Source organism: Hydra viridissima, unplaced genomic scaffold (genome assembly GCF_058129835.1).
Source record: "Hydra viridissima isolate aposymbiotic clone 2 unplaced genomic scaffold, HvirCarnegie_v1 scaffold_4, whole genome shotgun sequence".
In the NCBI taxonomy this organism is placed as follows: Eukaryota; Metazoa; Cnidaria; class Hydrozoa; order Anthoathecata; family Hydridae; genus Hydra; species Hydra viridissima.
Window position 1 is genome coordinate 3,445,778 of NW_028324303.1, and position 18,296 is coordinate 3,464,073.

The window sequence follows — 18,296 nt, forward strand, 5'->3', positions numbered from 1 at the left end:
AGAACCAATTGATCAACAAAGTACTAAATAACTTCAATCCATCAAAATTTAGTGTAGAACGATGTTAAAAATACAAAAGTCTTACTGATGTAACCTTACAAATAGGATCTGATTTTTTTGTTTTGAATAATTACCTAACACTAAATCCAAAACCAAATTGTTTTAAAAAAAAGTATAATACTAATGTGCTTAAAAAAAAAAAAAACATTATTTAAATAAATATTTTTTTTTTAAAAAAAAAAAAGGTTTTCAAAATAAACCTTTACTTTGTAAATTTTTTGTGCTAGTTCTACCATCTCCAATTGAAAAGAAGATTTCAATAAACATTAGAAAAAATTAATTAAAAGCCAAGCCATCATGAGCTAGCCATATTTGTATTTGAAGTTTCGTTTAAAATGTTAGGTGCAGCAAGAAACTTTGGACTCTCCAAATTCGTGGTAGAGACAAGTTTTACCATTAGCTCTTCAAGCTTTTTTGCTTTCCGTTCTTCATTTGCTTGAATGACAGTATAAAGTTGCTCAACTAATTGCTCTTTATGTTCTTTTTTTTTAAAGTAATCACATTTTGCTGCTACATACTCAACTTCAGAACGTTCATAACGCTTTTCTGCTTGTGAAAACAAGAGACTAGCCTCTTCAATTTTATTGCGCAGTATTTCAACATCAACCTGCAACTTTTCATCTAAATGATTCAACTGCTGCTGAACCTCTTTTAACCTTTGTGACTCGCTGATTGTTTGCTTCATTCGCTCTTGAAGCGCACTAGCAATTAGCTGTTTTTTCTTTTTGTTTTGATCTTCAATTAACTTTTGCTGTATTTGCAACTGCTCAATTTTTGACCTCTCTAACTCAAGAACTTTTTCCTGAGTTAAGATGCCAATATCCTCATTTTTATCAGATAATTCTGCTTCAGCATTTTTAACAGTACTTGGCTGAGTGGAATTTAACTCAATACTCTCTTTTTTATTTTCTTTTGAATTATTGACATTAAAAGAAGCATCTTCCTTAACACAGTTAACTTCATTTTGTTGAACATCACTGGGGCTAACAACAACACAACTAACAACATTACTACTATTTACTTGTTTTGGCCACTGAGGAATGGATCGTTTTTTAACATCAACTGGAGCAATTGAATTTTCATTATGATTCTTTTTCGGATGCTTAGTCACTTGCAAACGTTTTGGAGTGTTTTCTTGCTTGAGTTTGTGCAATTCTTCCTCAGTAAAACCGCTCCAGTCTGACATCATAAAAAATCTCACTGATTGATAAATTATGAGAAAATAAATAAAAAAAAAAGCTTAACATGTGTTGATTGATAATTTTAAGTTCTCTAACAGAATTTAATTTTAATTCTAATAAATGTTTTAAAAAGTGATGTCATAAAAATAGTAGTAGTAGTAGTAGTAGTAATTAATAATAATAATAATAATAATAATAATAATAATAATAATAATAATAATAATAATAATAATAATAATAACAACAACAACAGCAACAATGATAATAATTTCAGAAAATGCTTTTTTATTAAAACTAGTTTGAATAATATTGTAATAATTGTCTACTTAAAGGTTGCAACCTCTTTTTTTTCCTTTAAAGGAAAGCACAGAATTTTTTATATCATAATCAGTAACTTTTCCATCACCAACCCACCTTTACCCTCATTTTTCCATCACCAACCCACCTTTACCCTCATTTTTCCATCACTAACCCACCTTTACCCTCATTTTTCCATCACCAACCCACCTTTACCCATGCTTATGATAAAGATAGCAGGAAAAATATATAATGAAGATGAAGTAGTAACTTCAAAATGAGGTTTGAATTTGTGGCTGTATAAAAGCTAGAATTGCAGTCCACAAGCAACAATAAACATTTCTTATTTCAAAAACTCAAAAAATCTCAAAAAGAGTTCACTATTTAACAAACAAATACAATCGAAGTGAGAAAAGATGAATAACTTTTGAAGAGATTTTTTTTTAAGTAATAAAGGTTTAAAACTTAAATTATTTATTTGTTAAAAATTTAGTATTTATAAAAAAACATAATATGCACATAAAAAATTGTTATAGCAAAAATATTAGATGTTAAAATCTTCAAATTAGAACTTCAAATCTTCAAATCTTCAAATCTTCAAATCTTCTTTATAATTTCAGTTGATCATCAAAAGTTTTCATCGATCTTTAAATAAAGTTTTTCAAACTTTATTTCATTCAATATAAATTTCTGCAAACTTATCAGCAACTTTTTCTGCTATTGCTAACGATGATGTAGCAGCAGGGGAAGGTGCATTTCTTACATGCAAACATCGCTGACCTAATTCACCATTTCCAAAGTCAAATACAAAATCATCAACTAAACCACCATCTTTTCCTAATGCTTGTGCACGAACTCCTGATGGACCCCTGTAAAAGTTAAAAATTATTTAAAAGAAAACTTCTCATCCAAAGTAACTCAGATTGTTATACAAACAGCAAAATTTAAATGTAAGAAAACTCAAATACCTTTCAACATCATTTACAGTTAACTCTGGAACAAATTTTTGCAACTTTTGCACAGTTTTTTGAATGAAAAATCCTTCATAAAGTTCTTGACTTGCAAATTTCCAGTGCTTTTTCATCAGTTTCCAAAATCCTCTATTTTTTTTTTTTAAAAAAAAAAAAAGAAACAAGCTAACAAATAAAAATATATCACAAGAAAAAAAAAAAAACATTTAAAACTGGTGCATTGGTGTAATGGACTTCACGAACATTGTAGTATCATGGTAAATTTATATTACTTATGAAGCAGTAATAACAACGAAACTGCAGATTTATTTCAGCATAAACAAGCTTATATAGCACTATATTAGAACATAATATATTTTTGGTTTTGCATAACAATTTTTATTTCCTGCTCTAATATATTTTTACTGAGTTAGGCCACAAGACTTTTGTGTTTCCACTAAACATATAACTATTTATATCTTTTATTATATATATTTATCTTAAGATCAATTAACAAAACTTGTTTTATACAACTTTAAATACGAAGTGAACTCTAATCTCTTTAATGTCTCTTCATTTCATTTCTATACTACTTACCATATGAATGTACATAATTCATATCTACATAATTATGTAATTATCACTCTCAACAAGGACCAAAAGTTTTACATTGCAAAAAACTTCCACAGCTTTAACAAAAGCATACAGTAATGAAATTTTTGAGTTTTTATTTGAATATAAATCCAAATTTCCATACAGAAATCCCTCATCCTAATTTGAACAACTTTTTAAAGAATAAAAATTTATACTAACCTGTTTTTTAGAAATTGTTAATATTTATACTTAAAATAGTCCAAAAAACTTTATGATAATCATAGTGATAAAAAGCATGTTAAAAGATGATGGATTGTAAAAAAAAAAAAGAAAAGAAATTCAAATATATTATTACCTGTTTGTAAAAGTTTCAAGTGAGTCTTTCAAATTAAAGTCAGTTAAATTGTATCCTTGGCGACTAAATGCAAGAATAGCATTTGGTCCCAGCCAAACATTTCCATCCATTCTTGGTGTAAAGTGAACCCCAAGAAATGGAAATCGAGGGTCTGGAACCTTAAAATGATAGAAATATTACAACAATAGAATATCCAGAAGAAAGGAAAACAACACTTTTCATTTTCAAAAGATATTTAATTAACTTACTTAAAAAAAACATACCGGGTAAATGTTTCCTCTTACTAAACTCCATTTGTTTGGTTTCAGCACTAAATAGTCTCCTCGAAATGGAACTATTGCAGGATCTTTACTGCATGCAGTTAACCTAGCTAAGCGATCAGCAAACAATCCACCGCAAGTGATTACATAGCGACAAGAAATTGATGGCTATAAAGAATTAGTTTTAAATCAAAGTACAGGCATAAAAAACAGGATAGAAAAGTTAATTTTATTTACCCATCAAAATATTGAACAACATAAAATAAAAAAGTATCTTTTTTTTTGTTTTTTTTTAACTTCATTAAAAGTTCAACATAAATAGTTGTCAAAAAATATGGCAAAAAGTGAAAACCTGATTTTTTCCAATAAGTTTAACAGGATATGACGGATCTAAAATCAAAACAGATTTAACACTTACAAATATGAATGTATATAACCGTAATTTTTAAATAGCTAACAAAGAGTTTCACAGTTTTTTTAGAGTTTTAATGTTAGTAGAGAACTCTAACATAACTTTTTGTTCTACAATTTGAAAAGAAATACTGACATTAATTAAGAAATTATAAATAGCACCCAAAAAAAAAAAAAATAAATAAGTTTGATAGTTTGACAATTGAAACAAAATGTAACTTAAAGTTTTTGATTTTTTAAAAAAAAATGTTTATATACTTTGAGGGAGGATTTTAAAGACACAGAAGTAAGGTTTAAAGACTATCAAAATTACTTTAAAAAAAAAATTACGCAATCACCTTCAGAGGCAGAATATAGAATGTTATCCACCTAAAATTAAATTTTCTTGTTTTATTTTTATACAACTTTTATACTTTCTACATCTATATTTGCTGTTTTTTTTTTTTGCAACTACTTCTTAATTATTCTAACAGATGTTTTTTTTATAACTACTAAATATAATGCTTTTTTATAACAACTAAATATAATGCTTTAACCTCTTCTTACTGTTCTGTCAGAGTTTTTATAACCACTCCTTACTGCTCTGACACTTTTTAAATATTCTTTTTTTTTTAAGTTGTCTATTAATTACTCTGTTAAACTATTTTAAGCTCATGCTGATGTTTTGGTTCAAAAATTTCCTGCAACAACACAAGTTCAAAAACTTCTATTGGTTCAACAATCTTTATTAAAATGTGTATCCTGCAATATTTAATAGGCTGAGTGATTGAAAATATTTTCAATAGTTACATAAGCTAGTTTCTTCTATAATGTTAGTCTGTACTACATTTATAGTTTCTGAGTAAAACAAAAATATGCCACCTGAAAGTTATAAACAACTGTGCCTTGCTTTGAAATAAAGTTTTTTGCAAAAGTTTTTGTCACTAGACCATAATCAATTATACCAGTGTCAGGAGAATGAAGTGCCATTACACCCTAACAATGATTAAAGTTAATTTCAACATATTGATAACAATAATATTTAGCAAACTGTTAGAGAAAAAAATTTTACAAAAAAAAAATTGAGAAATTTATGTACTTCACAATGTGGTTCTATTTGTTTAATATCAGCTTTGGATACCATTGACAAGCCAGAAACACCATTTTGAATACCTCTTTCATATAAATTTTCCAGTCTTTTAACTTCATCTTGCGATGTTGCAACAATCAACTGTAAAGTAAAAATTTCAATAATGGTCATGAATTTGATGTATTCTTTAACAAAGACTAATGATGATGACAATGATGATGACAATGATGATGATGATGATGATGATGATGATGATGATGATGATGATGATGATGATGATGATGATGATGATGATGATGATGATGATGAAGGATCTTATTTTTTTTTAATCAAAAGTCTTTTTTTTCTTCATTAAATGCTAGTTGCAGTTGCCTTCCACAACCTTGCCAATGAAACAAAATTGATCCTTTTAACCATTTGTATATTTAAGTATTGATATGGCTACAAGTTTATTTTATTTATATATTAATAGTGAATATCTTCAGTCTTTTTGAGATTTGTTTCATCTTCAGATAGCAATAAATATGGCTTTTCTTATCAGTTTTTTAACTACCAGTTAATAATTATAAATAATTCATCAATGTAATTTTAATATCAAAAGAACTTCAGAAAAATTAAAATAAAAAATTGGGATCTTTACCTTTCCAACCTTTTTGTAAGGAATTTGGTGTTCATCACAATATTTATAGAGTAAATTAAGTCCTCGCACACAAAGGGTTGCTTTTAATGTTCCAGGCTGATAATAGATTCCAGCATGTATAACGCCACTATTTCGGCCAGTTTGATGCAATGCTATATTATGGAAAAACTTATTATAGCTGAAGCAAAACAAAACAAAACAAAAAAAACAACTCAAAACAGTGTATGTAAAAAACATTATTTAGTTAACCTTTCTACTACAAAGAGTTGCAAAAACTTGGTTTTTCTTTTCTAGAAGTCTTTCTTCAGTTAACTATAATTTTAGGTTATTTTACATTCAACAATTAAAGTTTTATAGCCTTTGACAAACCTAAACCTAATGGTTCCGCAAGTTCATTTTATGTAAACAATGCTTAAATCCTAATAAGGTATAAAATACCTAAATCACTCTCTTTTTCTAGAATAATGCACTTCAAGTGTGTATTTCTCTTCACAATTTCTTGTGCTAATGATGTTCCTACAATACCACCTCCAACTATCGCTACATCATACTTTTTGCTATGGAAACATCTAATGAAAAACAATTTTTTGAAACTTTTCTATCTATAAAATTACATGCAAAATATGAAGAAATGAATCCATGCACAAAATATATCCAGAATATGCAAATGACCATAAAGTAAAACCATAACAATATTATGAACATATAAAGACACAAACTCATTTAAAATTTGGTTAAATTTTTAATGTTTGTAGTTTACAAATCAGCTATTGCATAGATGTTTCAGTTTAAATATTTGAGATAAATAAAAGCAAAGATCCAAAGAACTTTACTTCCAAAGTACATAAATAGTAAACAAAGACTTCGGTTGTCAGAAAAATTATAATTTCTCATTTTGTGTAACTTTTTTCTCTCTCTGGGTTTTGAAATGAATTAACTTTTTTTTTTCATTAGCCAGATTTTTTTCTTTCATCTACCAGATGGATCTGGCTATGATTATTAGTCTAAGAATCATATCTAAATGATCTAATATATCTAATTTAATTAAAACATATATATCTAATAGATTAAAAAAATCCTATATTCTTTAAAATTACCTTGAGAAAAACTTGAACTGAACACTTCTTTGAAGAACAGTTTTGTTCATTTCTTCTGATTAAAAATAAATAAAATTGAAACAAAATTTTTGATGAAAACTTTAGATAAAATGTCAAAGCTCTTCAAATTTAGCCATCAAAATCAAGATATTCTTTATGCACATTTTTTTGTAAAAATGCAAAACAACAGCAATAGAAGTATCAATACCTAAGTATCACAGATGATGGCTTTATAAATTTAAAAGTTATTATAACTCTTTTATATACTATATTATCTTATAACTATTTTGAAATTGTTGATTTTAAAACCTTTATAGTTAAAATGCTTAACAAAAAAAAAGTTTGCAAAAAACTAACGTTTGTAACAAACTCTTAAAAAGGCAATTTATTCAACATTATTTATTCAACAATTTATCTGCTAGATATCTTATACATTACATATAGTGATAACAATAGTAAAACTAATAATAACAAATAATAGTACTAATACTATTATTATTTTTATCATTTTTGTTATTGTATAACTGTTCTATATAATGATAATAATAATAATAGTAAAACAATTTTATTTTATATTATCCATAATAATTACTATAACTATCATACAAATTTAAATATATAGCAAAAATTGTAATATTTTACGAACTGTTATATACTACAGCAACAAGCAAATAAATTAATCTATAAATAAGAGTACACAATTTTTATAAAAAAAAATTTCAAAAAATCAAAAAAAGACTGGCAGAGAGGAATAACTTGAAAATATATTTATCATTTTAATATTTTTTTTTTTTTATACCAATATTTTCCTTTAATGGTTATCTATTTCCATTAAATATATGTATCACCTTCTTGAGGCTAAAGGAAATATTTTCGCAAAGTTGCCAACAAATCCAGCTTCAATGATTTAGGAAGATCCAAATCTTCTAGATTATGGTCTTTGATATCTTTTACTAAAAGTTCACAACAACGCTTCAATGAAATAGATAGAAGCGGCTCAACACCTGAAAAATCAAAAAAGCAATCAAAATTAAAATTACTATAATTTTACTTTTAGGCAATATAAAAAATTTGTAATCAATCTTATAATATTAATATTCATTTTTACATTTGTTTTACTATTCATTTTCTTATTTACAGGTAATTAAATCAGAGAAATTTAAAAAATTTACTCACCTGGTTTTTCAATAAGAACTTCAAAACTTGGTTTGCAATTATTTTCTGCTTTTTGGTTTATTTTCATTTTTTGAAAACTCTTTTCACAAATCCATTTTTTATTAAAGCCTTCATCCGAAATTAGTTCCCACTCGTCTGGTCTAGGTGGGAAAAAGTACCGCTTCCTATTTAACAACAATTGAATTTTTGGATTGGCTGTAGCAACCCAAGGATGTGTCACAAAAGTAGTAATTACATAACCAGTATTATCTCTACCAATTGGAGGCAACTCAGATTGAAGCACTGCTTTACCCCGAAAATCAATCCAGTAAAGCATCGCATAACTATCTGTTAAATTTTTGAAACTAACACAGCACTCAATGTCACTGTTTTTTGATCGAAGCATATTTGGTATTTTTAAGTGAGGAGCACAAACGCCACTCATTATTTAAACACTTAATCAAAAGACACAAAACACTTGTAAAAAAACCTTGTGTCTAAAAATCCGAAGATAAAACTTACTATACAATAAAGATTTTTGAAAATTGTCATTATCCTATTGTGTTTCTGTATGTAAAAAGATAAATTCTTATCATTACAAATATTTTTGTCTCAGTTTACCAGAAAAATCATTAAGATCAATTAATTTAATTTGTTTTTTTAATTTTCACTTGTTTATTTACATCTCAGCACATCATCATTCTGCAAGTATTCAGTCAGCAAAATATTATCAAGTAGTTAAATTAATACTGAACCAAAAAAATAATTGTTTAGAGAAAGACTTGAAATAGTATGAATCTAGAAAGCTTGAAAATCATGCTAGTCATCTTCTTGCTCATGGCAATAATCTTTATCATCATCACTATCTTCAGAAGAGCCAGAATCAGGCTTGTAATCTTCATCACTTACTTCATCATCAATAAAAGAATCATTTAAATCATACTTATTTTCACTACAATCTAAAAAGAGAAAGAGAAAATTATATTTTTATTAGTATAACTATTTAATTTGTCATAATTAAAGTTTGTTTTTTTTAATCATTTTATATTGTCATATTTATTTGTTATACTTTCATTTAATTTACTTGTCATAGAAACTTGATATCAAAACTAAACTTGACAAAAAAAAGTAAAAAAAAAGATTTTTAATTTGAAAATAAGTTAGGTGAATTTAAAAATGGCCACCTAGTTCTACAAATGATTTTTGTATTGAGTTGTTACCATAATTTTATTAGGTCAAAAAAATCTCAAAAGTTTTTCTTCATCATCATAAATTTACCTTCAAGAATTTCAGAAGATTTCTTTTTTAGCTTCCTTGTGCGTGTTTCAATTTTTGTGCGTGCTTCAACTTTGACTTTTTTCTGTGTGTGGTCTGAAAAAAAAATACATGTTACTGAATTTACATATTAATAAAAAAATACTAGACTTTATTAAAATATAAATCAATCAATATAGTTAGAAATAATTCAGCATGTTTTAATATAGTGAGCAAAAGTTAAGCATATTTCAAAAAGCAAAAATAATTATTTTCATAAACTAAATTTAAACATTTTTTTTTTTTTTGAATCACATAAATAAACTAAAATGATAAATAATAATATGTTGTAAGAAACAATATAAATGATAAATTTAAGAGAACAGAAATAAAATAATTAAATTAATATTACTTTTGGTGTGTGTATAATTTTGCAGATGGTCTAAGTTCTTTCTAAACAGAAAAAAACAATGTGCTAAAATTTGGAATTCATTTTACCTGAGTAATTTGTGTTATCAGTATTCCAAAAAACTTGCTGTATAGTTATAATAGACAATTATATCAGTTTCGATATTTACACAATTTCCTATATTTCCATTTTGAAATTTAACAAAAAAATAATAACAGGTTACAGAATAAACTATTTGAAGTTGTTCTACAAATCATAGAACAAACCATATGTATTTATTGTTTTAATTTTTATGAAAAAAATCTTATTTTTTAAAACATTTAGCAATTTATCAAGTGATTTTTTTAACTTTTTTTTTTTTACTGATCTTTAAATACCAAATAACAAGACAGTTTAATGTCGACTTCGAAAAATGGCTCAACTCTAAAGTACACTGAAAAAAATTTATTCAAACCTGTAACACGAAGTGCCGTATTCACATTCAGGCTTATTTATCTTTTTTGTATTTGTCTCTTCATTATGTGCTTGATCAGCTGAATGATCAAACTCTTTAAAATGAACAGGATTCTTCCTAAACATAAATAAAAGTTAACACTAAAATATATCGAAACAAAAATAAAAAAAAATATTTAAAAAAAAAAAAAACAACAAATATTAAAACCAATAGTTATTTTAACATACTTTATTCATACAACTAAAACAAGAATGATTTTACTTGCCATTCTGTTTTTATGAATGTTATGTAAATAATTTTATCACAGTTAAAATAATTGATTTAAAAAACACAGTAAAACAAAACTACAAACTGCTAAAGTGATTTTAAAATTCAAAGTCAATTTTTTTCTTTTACTTTTTAAATACCAAATTCAAAAAAACTTTTTCATTAAAAAATTTACTTTTTTAGAATCTAAAATAGAATGAAAATTAGTAACCCAGGGCCGGAAATATTTTTTCATCATTAAAGAATGGTCATACAAATGCAGCCAAAACATTTTTAAGAAATTATTTTCTTTTTCTTCAAATCTAAAAACAATATTAAGGAGAAAAAAAAACTAATCTGGAGTATCCTTGGATTATATGTTAGATAATCAACAGCAGCTTTTTTTGAGGATAAGAAATAAAGTAAGGATACTTTCAAACAACTATAAAAAACACATTTCAATGCAAAAATGCTACCACTTTCCTCATTATATTGACTTATTAATTTGATTTTATTTTGATTAATATTTTGATCATTATATTGATAGCTACAAAAATAATAAAAAGTAAAATTAGTTGGAAAAAACAAATTTTATTTGTTAGATAATATATTTGTTTGGGTATTTAACAAAATAACTCAATTAGCCAATTTTTGATTTTGACTGTGCAAAACTTTAATACAAAATAACAATCAGATGATCAGTTGTACTATCCATTTCCTATTTTAATAACTGGTAATATTCCTAAAACACAAACTAACAAAACAACTCATATTAAACCTGTAGCAACTTAAACCATGAGGACAAATCTTTTTAGAAACTTGATTAAGTGAGACATCAACAGTAACATTATTTGAAAGCAAAGCTGAATGCTGGGAATGGCTTATAGATGGTTTTTCAGCAACTTTCATTGGTACCTAAAGATATAATTTTGAATACAAAAAGAGTTTATCACATAATAAAATACCTAAAAAACTTTAAAAACCTCTTCTACAGTGCTCTTGTTAACTGTCTTTTGGGATGTATTTACAAGCATTTCTCCAGATGTTTGTAAATCTTCTGTCTTGTTTAATGTGAGACAGCTCGAGTTATGCACTAAGGACTTTTCTAAATACAAGTAAAGAAAACTAATTGCGATTTTATTGCAAATTATAAATGTAGGAAAGAGCATTATCTTAATTAAAATAAAATTGAAGGATTTAATAAAGTATAAATGTGTTCTGCTGATTGGAAAAAAAAAAAAGACAAACCTTGATCAGCAACTTGAGCCATCTATAACTTAAAGAAATTAAAACTATAACTCATTTAATCTCAAACCAAGTAGCAGAACTGAGCAAGTTAAAGGCAATATTAGTAATAAAAAATCTACACTACCCACAGGTTTTATTTTCTTTACTTTCTTATTTGAAGTTGTTTCTTCAAGATTAACCATCCAACTTGGGAGAACCCTTAAATTAATATTACTTTTGGTGTGTGTATAATTTTGCAGATGGTCTAAGTTCTTTCTAAACAGAAAAAAACAATGTGCTAAAATTTGGAATTCATTTTACCTGAGTAATTTGTGTTATCAGTATTCCAAAAAACTTGCTGTATAGTTATAATAGACAATTATATCAGTTTCGATATTTACACAATTTCCTATATTTCCATTTTGAAATTTAACAAAAAAATAATAACAGGTTACAGAATAAACTATTTGAAGTTGTTCTACAAATCATAGAACAAACCATATGTATTTATTGTTTTAATTTTTATGAAAAAAATCTTATTTTTTAAAACATTTAGCAATTTATCAAGTGATTTTTTTAACTTTTTTTTTTTTACTGATCTTTAAATACCAAATAACAAGACAGTTTAATGTCGACTTCGAAAAATGGCTCAACTCTAAAGTACACTGAAAAAAATTTATTCAAACCTGTAACACGAAGTGCCGTATTCACATTCAGGCTTATTTATCTTTTTTGTATTTGTCTCTTCATTATGTGCTTGATCAGCTGAATGATCAAACTCTTTAAAATGAACAGGATTCTTCCTAAACATAAATAAAAGTTAACACTAAAATATATCGAAACAAAAATAAAAAAAAATATTTAAAAAAAAAAAAAACAACAAATATTAAAACCAATAGTTATTTTAACATACTTTATTCATACAACTAAAACAAGAATGATTTTACTTGCCATTCTGTTTTTATGAATGTTATGTAAATAATTTTATCACAGTTAAAATAATTGATTTAAAAAACACAGTAAAACAAAACTACAAACTGCTAAAGTGATTTTAAAATTCAAAGTCAATTTTTTTCTTTTACTTTTTAAATACCAAATTCAAAAAAACTTTTTCATTAAAAAATTTACTTTTTTAGAATCTAAAATAGAATGAAAATTAGTAACCCAGGGCCGGAAATATTTTTTCATCATTAAAGAATGGTCATACAAATGCAGCCAAAACATTTTTAAGAAATTATTTTCTTTTTCTTCAAATCTAAAAACAATATTAAGGAGAAAAAAAAACTAATCTGGAGTATCCTTGGATTATATGTTAGATAATCAACAGCAGCTTTTTTTGAGGATAAGAAATAAAGTAAGGATACTTTCAAACAACTATAAAAAACACATTTCAATGCAAAAATGCTACCACTTTCCTCATTATATTGACTTATTAATTTGATTTTATTTTGATTAATATTTTGATCATTATATTGATAGCTACAAAAATAATAAAAAGTAAAATTAGTTGGAAAAAACAAATTTTATTTGTTAGATAATATATTTGTTTGGGTATTTAACAAAATAACTCAATTAGCCAATTTTTGATTTTGACTGTGCAAAACTTTAATACAAAATAACAATCAGATGATCAGTTGTACTATCCATTTCCTATTTTAATAACTGGTAATATTCCTAAAACACAAACTAACAAAACAACTCATATTAAACCTGTAGCAACTTAAACCATGAGGACAAATCTTTTTAGAAACTTGATTAAGTGAGACATCAACAGTAACATTATTTGAAAGCAAAGCTGAATGCTGGGAATGGCTTATAGATGGTTTTTCAGCAACTTTCATTGGTACCTAAAGATATAATTTTGAATACAAAAAGAGTTTATCACATAATAAAATACCTAAAAAACTTTAAAAACCTCTTCTACAGTGCTCTTGTTAACTGTCTTTTGGGATGTATTTACAAGCATTTCTCCAGATGTTTGTAAATCTTCTGTCTTGTTTAATGTGAGACAGCTCGAGTTATGCACTAAGGACTTTTCTAAATACAAGTAAAGAAAACTAATTGCGATTTTATTGCAAATTATAAATGTAGGAAAGAGCATTATCTTAATTAAAATAAAATTGAAGGATTTAATAAAGTATAAATGTGTTCTGCTGATTGGAAAAAAAAAAAAGACAAACCTTGATCAGCAACTTGAGCCATCTATAACTTAAAGAAATTAAAACTATAACTCATTTAATCTCAAACCAAGTAGCAGAACTGAGCAAGTTAAAGGCAATATTAGTAATAAAAAATCTACACTACCCACAGGTTTTATTTTCTTTACTTTCTTATTTGAAGTTGTTTCTTCAAGATTAACCATCCAACTTGGGAGAACCCTTTTCTTCGAACTTACTTCAGAATCTAAACTTGTTAAAGACATTAATCAACTGACATACATTTAAGAAAAAAAACTCCAATTCCAAACAAATTTTAATCTTTATTACTAAAAAACATTTGTATATTTAATTTTAACAAAAAGCACAAATGAGAATAAATTTTAAGATATAAACTCTCTAATTGTTACATTATTTTTTATTCACTATTATCAGCTTTCCTAATATGTTTTTCAAACAAAAACTTTATTGCGTTTTTAATATACTTTTTGACTTTAATAGTAAAAATATATCAATCAAGTTGGCTGATAAAATAATTCTAAGAATATACTTCTTTAAATTATAAAGCTGAAATTGCAAGCAAGGACTCTTTATTTTGAATGTGGTGCAGCGTAGAAGAAAAATGTTTTGGTAAATTTAAAATTTTGTACTTCTGTGCTGAAAAACAGTTTTTTACCAAAAGTTTAGTTACAGGGAGTATGTTTAAAAGAAATTAGATTTATTTTCTTTGTTTGTTCAAACACTTTTAAATAAAAATAGAAATGTTTAAAGAAAAGAGAAAAATCTATAAACAAAAAATAATAAGAGAAATTAGTAATGAAAATTAGAAACTATTTAAAAATAAAATTAATAACAAAGATTAAAAAAAAAAAGATTAGAAATAAAAATTTTAGTAAGAAAAATTAGTAATGAGAAATGTTTCATACCCAAAGAATAAGTTTCAGCTTGATTGCTTGGTTTCCTGTAAAATATAATTTTTTAAGTAAAGTTTACTAATTGGCAAAATTAAAATCAACAACAAAAACATTCATTCCATTGAATCTAATATATCTATCTAAATCTATATTTTATCTTTATGTTAATCTATCTATATCTATATAACTATATCTAAAATAGTTTTAATATACATACATGCATACATGCATACATGCATACATGCATACATGCATACATGCATACATGCATACATGCATACATGCATACATGCATACATGCATACATGCATACATGCATACATGCATACATGCATACATACATACATACATACATACATACATACATACATACATACATACATACATACATACATACATACATACATACATACATACATACATACATATATACATACACATGTATATATGTATATATGTAAGTTAAACAAATCATGTTTTTATATTTTTATGCAACATATTTTTCTAATTACCATTGGTGTGTTTCCCTTTATCATATAATGCCTGTGAAACTTTCTTATATATGTATCTCCTTTTCCATATATGAAAAATTCCAATTTTGGTTTTGAATTTTCTGGCTGATATTTCTTCTCGTATCTGATTTGGTGTAAAGAACTAGAAAACACTGCCTCTATGTCTGTATCAACTTGAAAATGTTGTGTATTATTATAAATATCTATAGAATGAGCATAATTTCATACTTTAACAACATAAAATTTATATTTCAACAACAAAAACATTATCTGTATTGAATCTAATATATCTATCTAAATCTACAACTATATCTTTATGCAAATTTATCTATACCTATAAACTATATATCTGTATATAAATCTATCAATATCTATATCTATAAAATTATATTTAAAATAAATTTATATATATATATATATATATATATATATATATATATATATATATATATATATATATATATATATATATATATATATATTAACATTAGCATATTTATGTATATATATAATAAGTATTAGCATATTAACGTATATAAAAAATTCAACTTTCATATATTTATGTAATAATTTTCTTTTATGCATTTAGGTAAAATGATTACCTTTCCATTGGTTCCTGCTGGACTACCAATGAGAAAACCAAAGCATCAGGAAGAAGTGAAACTTTTTCACCATTTGCTAAAATGGTTTCTTCATTATATTTCAAAGGAACAAACTTTTCTAAACCACTGGGACAATGAAAAGTAGGATTTTTGCATAGCTAAAACACATAAAATTTTTTCAATTCTCAAAAAAGCACTTTCAAAAAAAAAAAAAAACTATGTAGACTTGCATATGGCAAAAGTATCATACTCAACTTCAGAGACTTGCTAGCCTTGCCTAAATATTTTAATCTTTTGTTGAGTATACTTTTATGTCTAAACTTCTTTCATACAATAGATGGACTATCTAATGTATGAAGTTCAGACATGAAAGTTACGAGTAAAATACCACAGCAAAATGGAATGGAAAACATAGTATTAGTGAATATACATTAAACTTCCACTTAGCTTTTTTTAAATTTGATTTAGTAGCCTTGATAAATTTTTTAAACATATTTAAATTATAAGATTCATATGAGCTCAGTCTATATACAGTTATGATTCACAAACCAATCAATAGAAGTTCATTTATTCAATAACATAAAATCTTACTGATTTTATAGATATCTTGTTTCCAGTATTACTAATAACAGCGTGAGAGCGTGAAACATGCCTATCTGTAACCTTAAAATAAAAAGTTAAGATAAAAACTATTTTTTAAGATTTTACATTTGGGCAGACTTATACATGCTTTATTTCACAGAAAAAATGTTTAATAACTGTTGAGTTTCAGGTTTGTTACACTCAAAAATAAAGTAATCTCATACAACAGTTTAGTTTATTATACTTTACTATTACAACCAATAATGTTTACTTTTAGAAATGGACCTCTGCCAATAATAGTTTCACCAACAGGTAACACAAACTTTTCTTTAATACTGCAATCACAAGAAATTAAATATGCAATCATTCTTTACAGACCATTATTTACAGAACTGGTAACGTAAACCTTTCTTTAACACTGCAATTAGAAGAAATTAAATATGAAATCATTCTCTACAGACCAGTGTTAAGTAGAGTAACTAATTACTAGCAGTAAAAAACTGAAACCTAAAAAATTTAATGTTTTAACAAATATAAAAACTTCAAGTTCCAAAGTATAAATTTGTAAATGTTTTTCATTCATTTTTTCATAATTTTTTTCATTCTTTATACACTTAACATAATACTTGCAGGGATTAAAATATTGTCCAAAGACCAAATAAATACACCCCAATATTACAAATAACATTTTAAGATGTCTTAATATATTAATATCATGCATAGTTTGTTGCTAAAAGGGTGGAAGTTTACTTTTAGATTGTTGTTATGCCTACACACTTAGCAAAAATAAATTTCATACCATATCAAAAGTCAGGCAGTAAAATCCTTTTTTTATATAAAAATCCACTTTGCCCTTTTTAACACTAAGCTACAGATTTTATTTTTATAACTTAAAATCAATATTAAAGTGAAGTTTTATTTGACGCTATTATTTTAGGCCTTATACTTGTACTAAGCAACTATGTGCTTGATATTTAAAATCATGTAAGTATACTCATATATTGTAAATATGGCATCTTGAAATATTTGATAGTGATTTAAGTGTTTGTTATGCTCATATCAAGATTATTTCTGCACAAACGGGGTTTTGTTACTAATTCGCTTAAAACAAGTATTTAAAAAAAAGCACAAAATTCTAAATATTCGTCAGATTTCCGAACAGTTTCATATTCTATGTAAAACCTCAAAAATTCTGAGCTCATACAAAGAAAATTAAGTTCCGTATTTTCTCTAACACTATTGTTTTGGTGCAGGGTTGTTACTACAATGTCTGATAGATCAATCGACGTATTTAGACATTTTTTCTGCCGACCTAAAATATGTCAGTCACTAAACATGGAATAAATTCCATTACATATCAGTGTATCCTATCTTGGAACACCCTTCCGTACACCCTAAAAACAGATTTTATCCTTAGATTCAAGAATCTGTTCTTAAAGTCACTCCATCATTTTTATCTAAAAAGTTACGCTTAACTTTATTCTTAACCTCTATAACTTTTTTCTTTATGTTTATGTACATTTTATAATTTCTTATTTGTGTATATGCGTATATATGTATGTATATGTGAATACATTATAATAACTATTTGACCTATATTTTAATTCTTTTAAAAGTCTGTTTTATAAGTGTTACTTATAAATTTTTGTAAAGTTCTATTTTTACTATGTGACTAGTTTATTTCTTATGTTTTTCTCTTATCTTTTCTTTATATTATTTAGGTCATTGCGTTTTATTAGTGAATTACTATTTGCAATGACCTGTGTTTTTTTTGTAACATCCTTAACACGAAATATATATATTAATTGATATTGATATTGATATTGATTGATTGTCAGACATTTTTAATCTACATATTTTGACAATTATGT

At 25.6% G+C, this 18,296-nt stretch overlaps 3 protein-coding genes across 4 annotated transcripts; all 3 read right to left on the reverse strand.

The window, feature by feature from the left end:
* Positions 1 to 128: 128 nt before the first annotated feature.
* On the reverse strand, positions 129 to 1,359 carry LOC145183752 (RAB6-interacting golgin-like). Its single transcript, XM_080059205.2, has one exon. The coding sequence runs from the start codon at positions 1,247 to 1,249 to the stop codon at positions 356 to 358; it is 894 nt and encodes a 297-aa protein (XP_079915331.2). The 5' UTR covers positions 1,250 to 1,359; the 3' UTR covers positions 129 to 355.
* Positions 1,360 to 1,995: 636 nt separating this feature from the next.
* On the reverse strand, positions 1,996 to 7,859 carry LOC145182944 (L-2-hydroxyglutarate dehydrogenase, mitochondrial-like). 2 transcript variants are annotated; one of them, XM_090083715.1, is made up of 12 exons: positions 7,763 to 7,859; positions 6,915 to 6,969; positions 6,256 to 6,386; positions 5,818 to 5,969; positions 5,187 to 5,318; positions 4,970 to 5,083; positions 4,447 to 4,477; positions 4,050 to 4,087; positions 3,701 to 3,865; positions 3,438 to 3,595; positions 2,507 to 2,638; positions 1,996 to 2,407 (listed from the first exon to the last, which is right to left on the reverse strand). In XM_090083715.1, the coding sequence occupies exons 2-12, from the start codon at positions 6,962 to 6,964 to the stop codon at positions 2,212 to 2,214; spliced, it is 1,299 nt and encodes a 432-aa protein (XP_089939841.1). In that variant the 5' UTR covers positions 6,965 to 6,969; positions 7,763 to 7,859; the 3' UTR covers positions 1,996 to 2,211. The 2 variants fall into 2 exon arrangements, with proteins under 2 accessions (XP_089939841.1, XP_089939839.1); XM_090083713.1 differs by lacking the exon at positions 7,763 to 7,859 and having other exon boundaries at positions 6,915 to 7,097.
* Positions 7,763 to 16,884, reverse strand: LOC145182946 (uncharacterized). Its single transcript, XM_090085117.1, has 20 exons — positions 16,697 to 16,884; positions 16,435 to 16,506; positions 15,844 to 16,001; positions 14,742 to 14,776; positions 13,968 to 14,062; positions 13,840 to 13,861; positions 13,575 to 13,696; positions 13,370 to 13,506; positions 12,346 to 12,462; positions 11,809 to 11,935; positions 11,681 to 11,702; positions 11,416 to 11,537; positions 11,211 to 11,347; positions 10,187 to 10,303; positions 9,736 to 9,776; positions 9,348 to 9,440; positions 8,890 to 9,028; positions 8,560 to 8,590; positions 8,091 to 8,517; positions 7,763 to 7,918 (listed from the first exon to the last, which is right to left on the reverse strand). Exons 1-20 carry the CDS (start codon positions 16,790 to 16,792, stop codon positions 7,773 to 7,775), a joined length of 2,256 nt encoding a protein of 751 aa, XP_089941243.1. The 5' UTR covers positions 16,793 to 16,884; the 3' UTR covers positions 7,763 to 7,772.
* Positions 16,885 to 18,296: the final 1,412 nt, after the last annotated feature.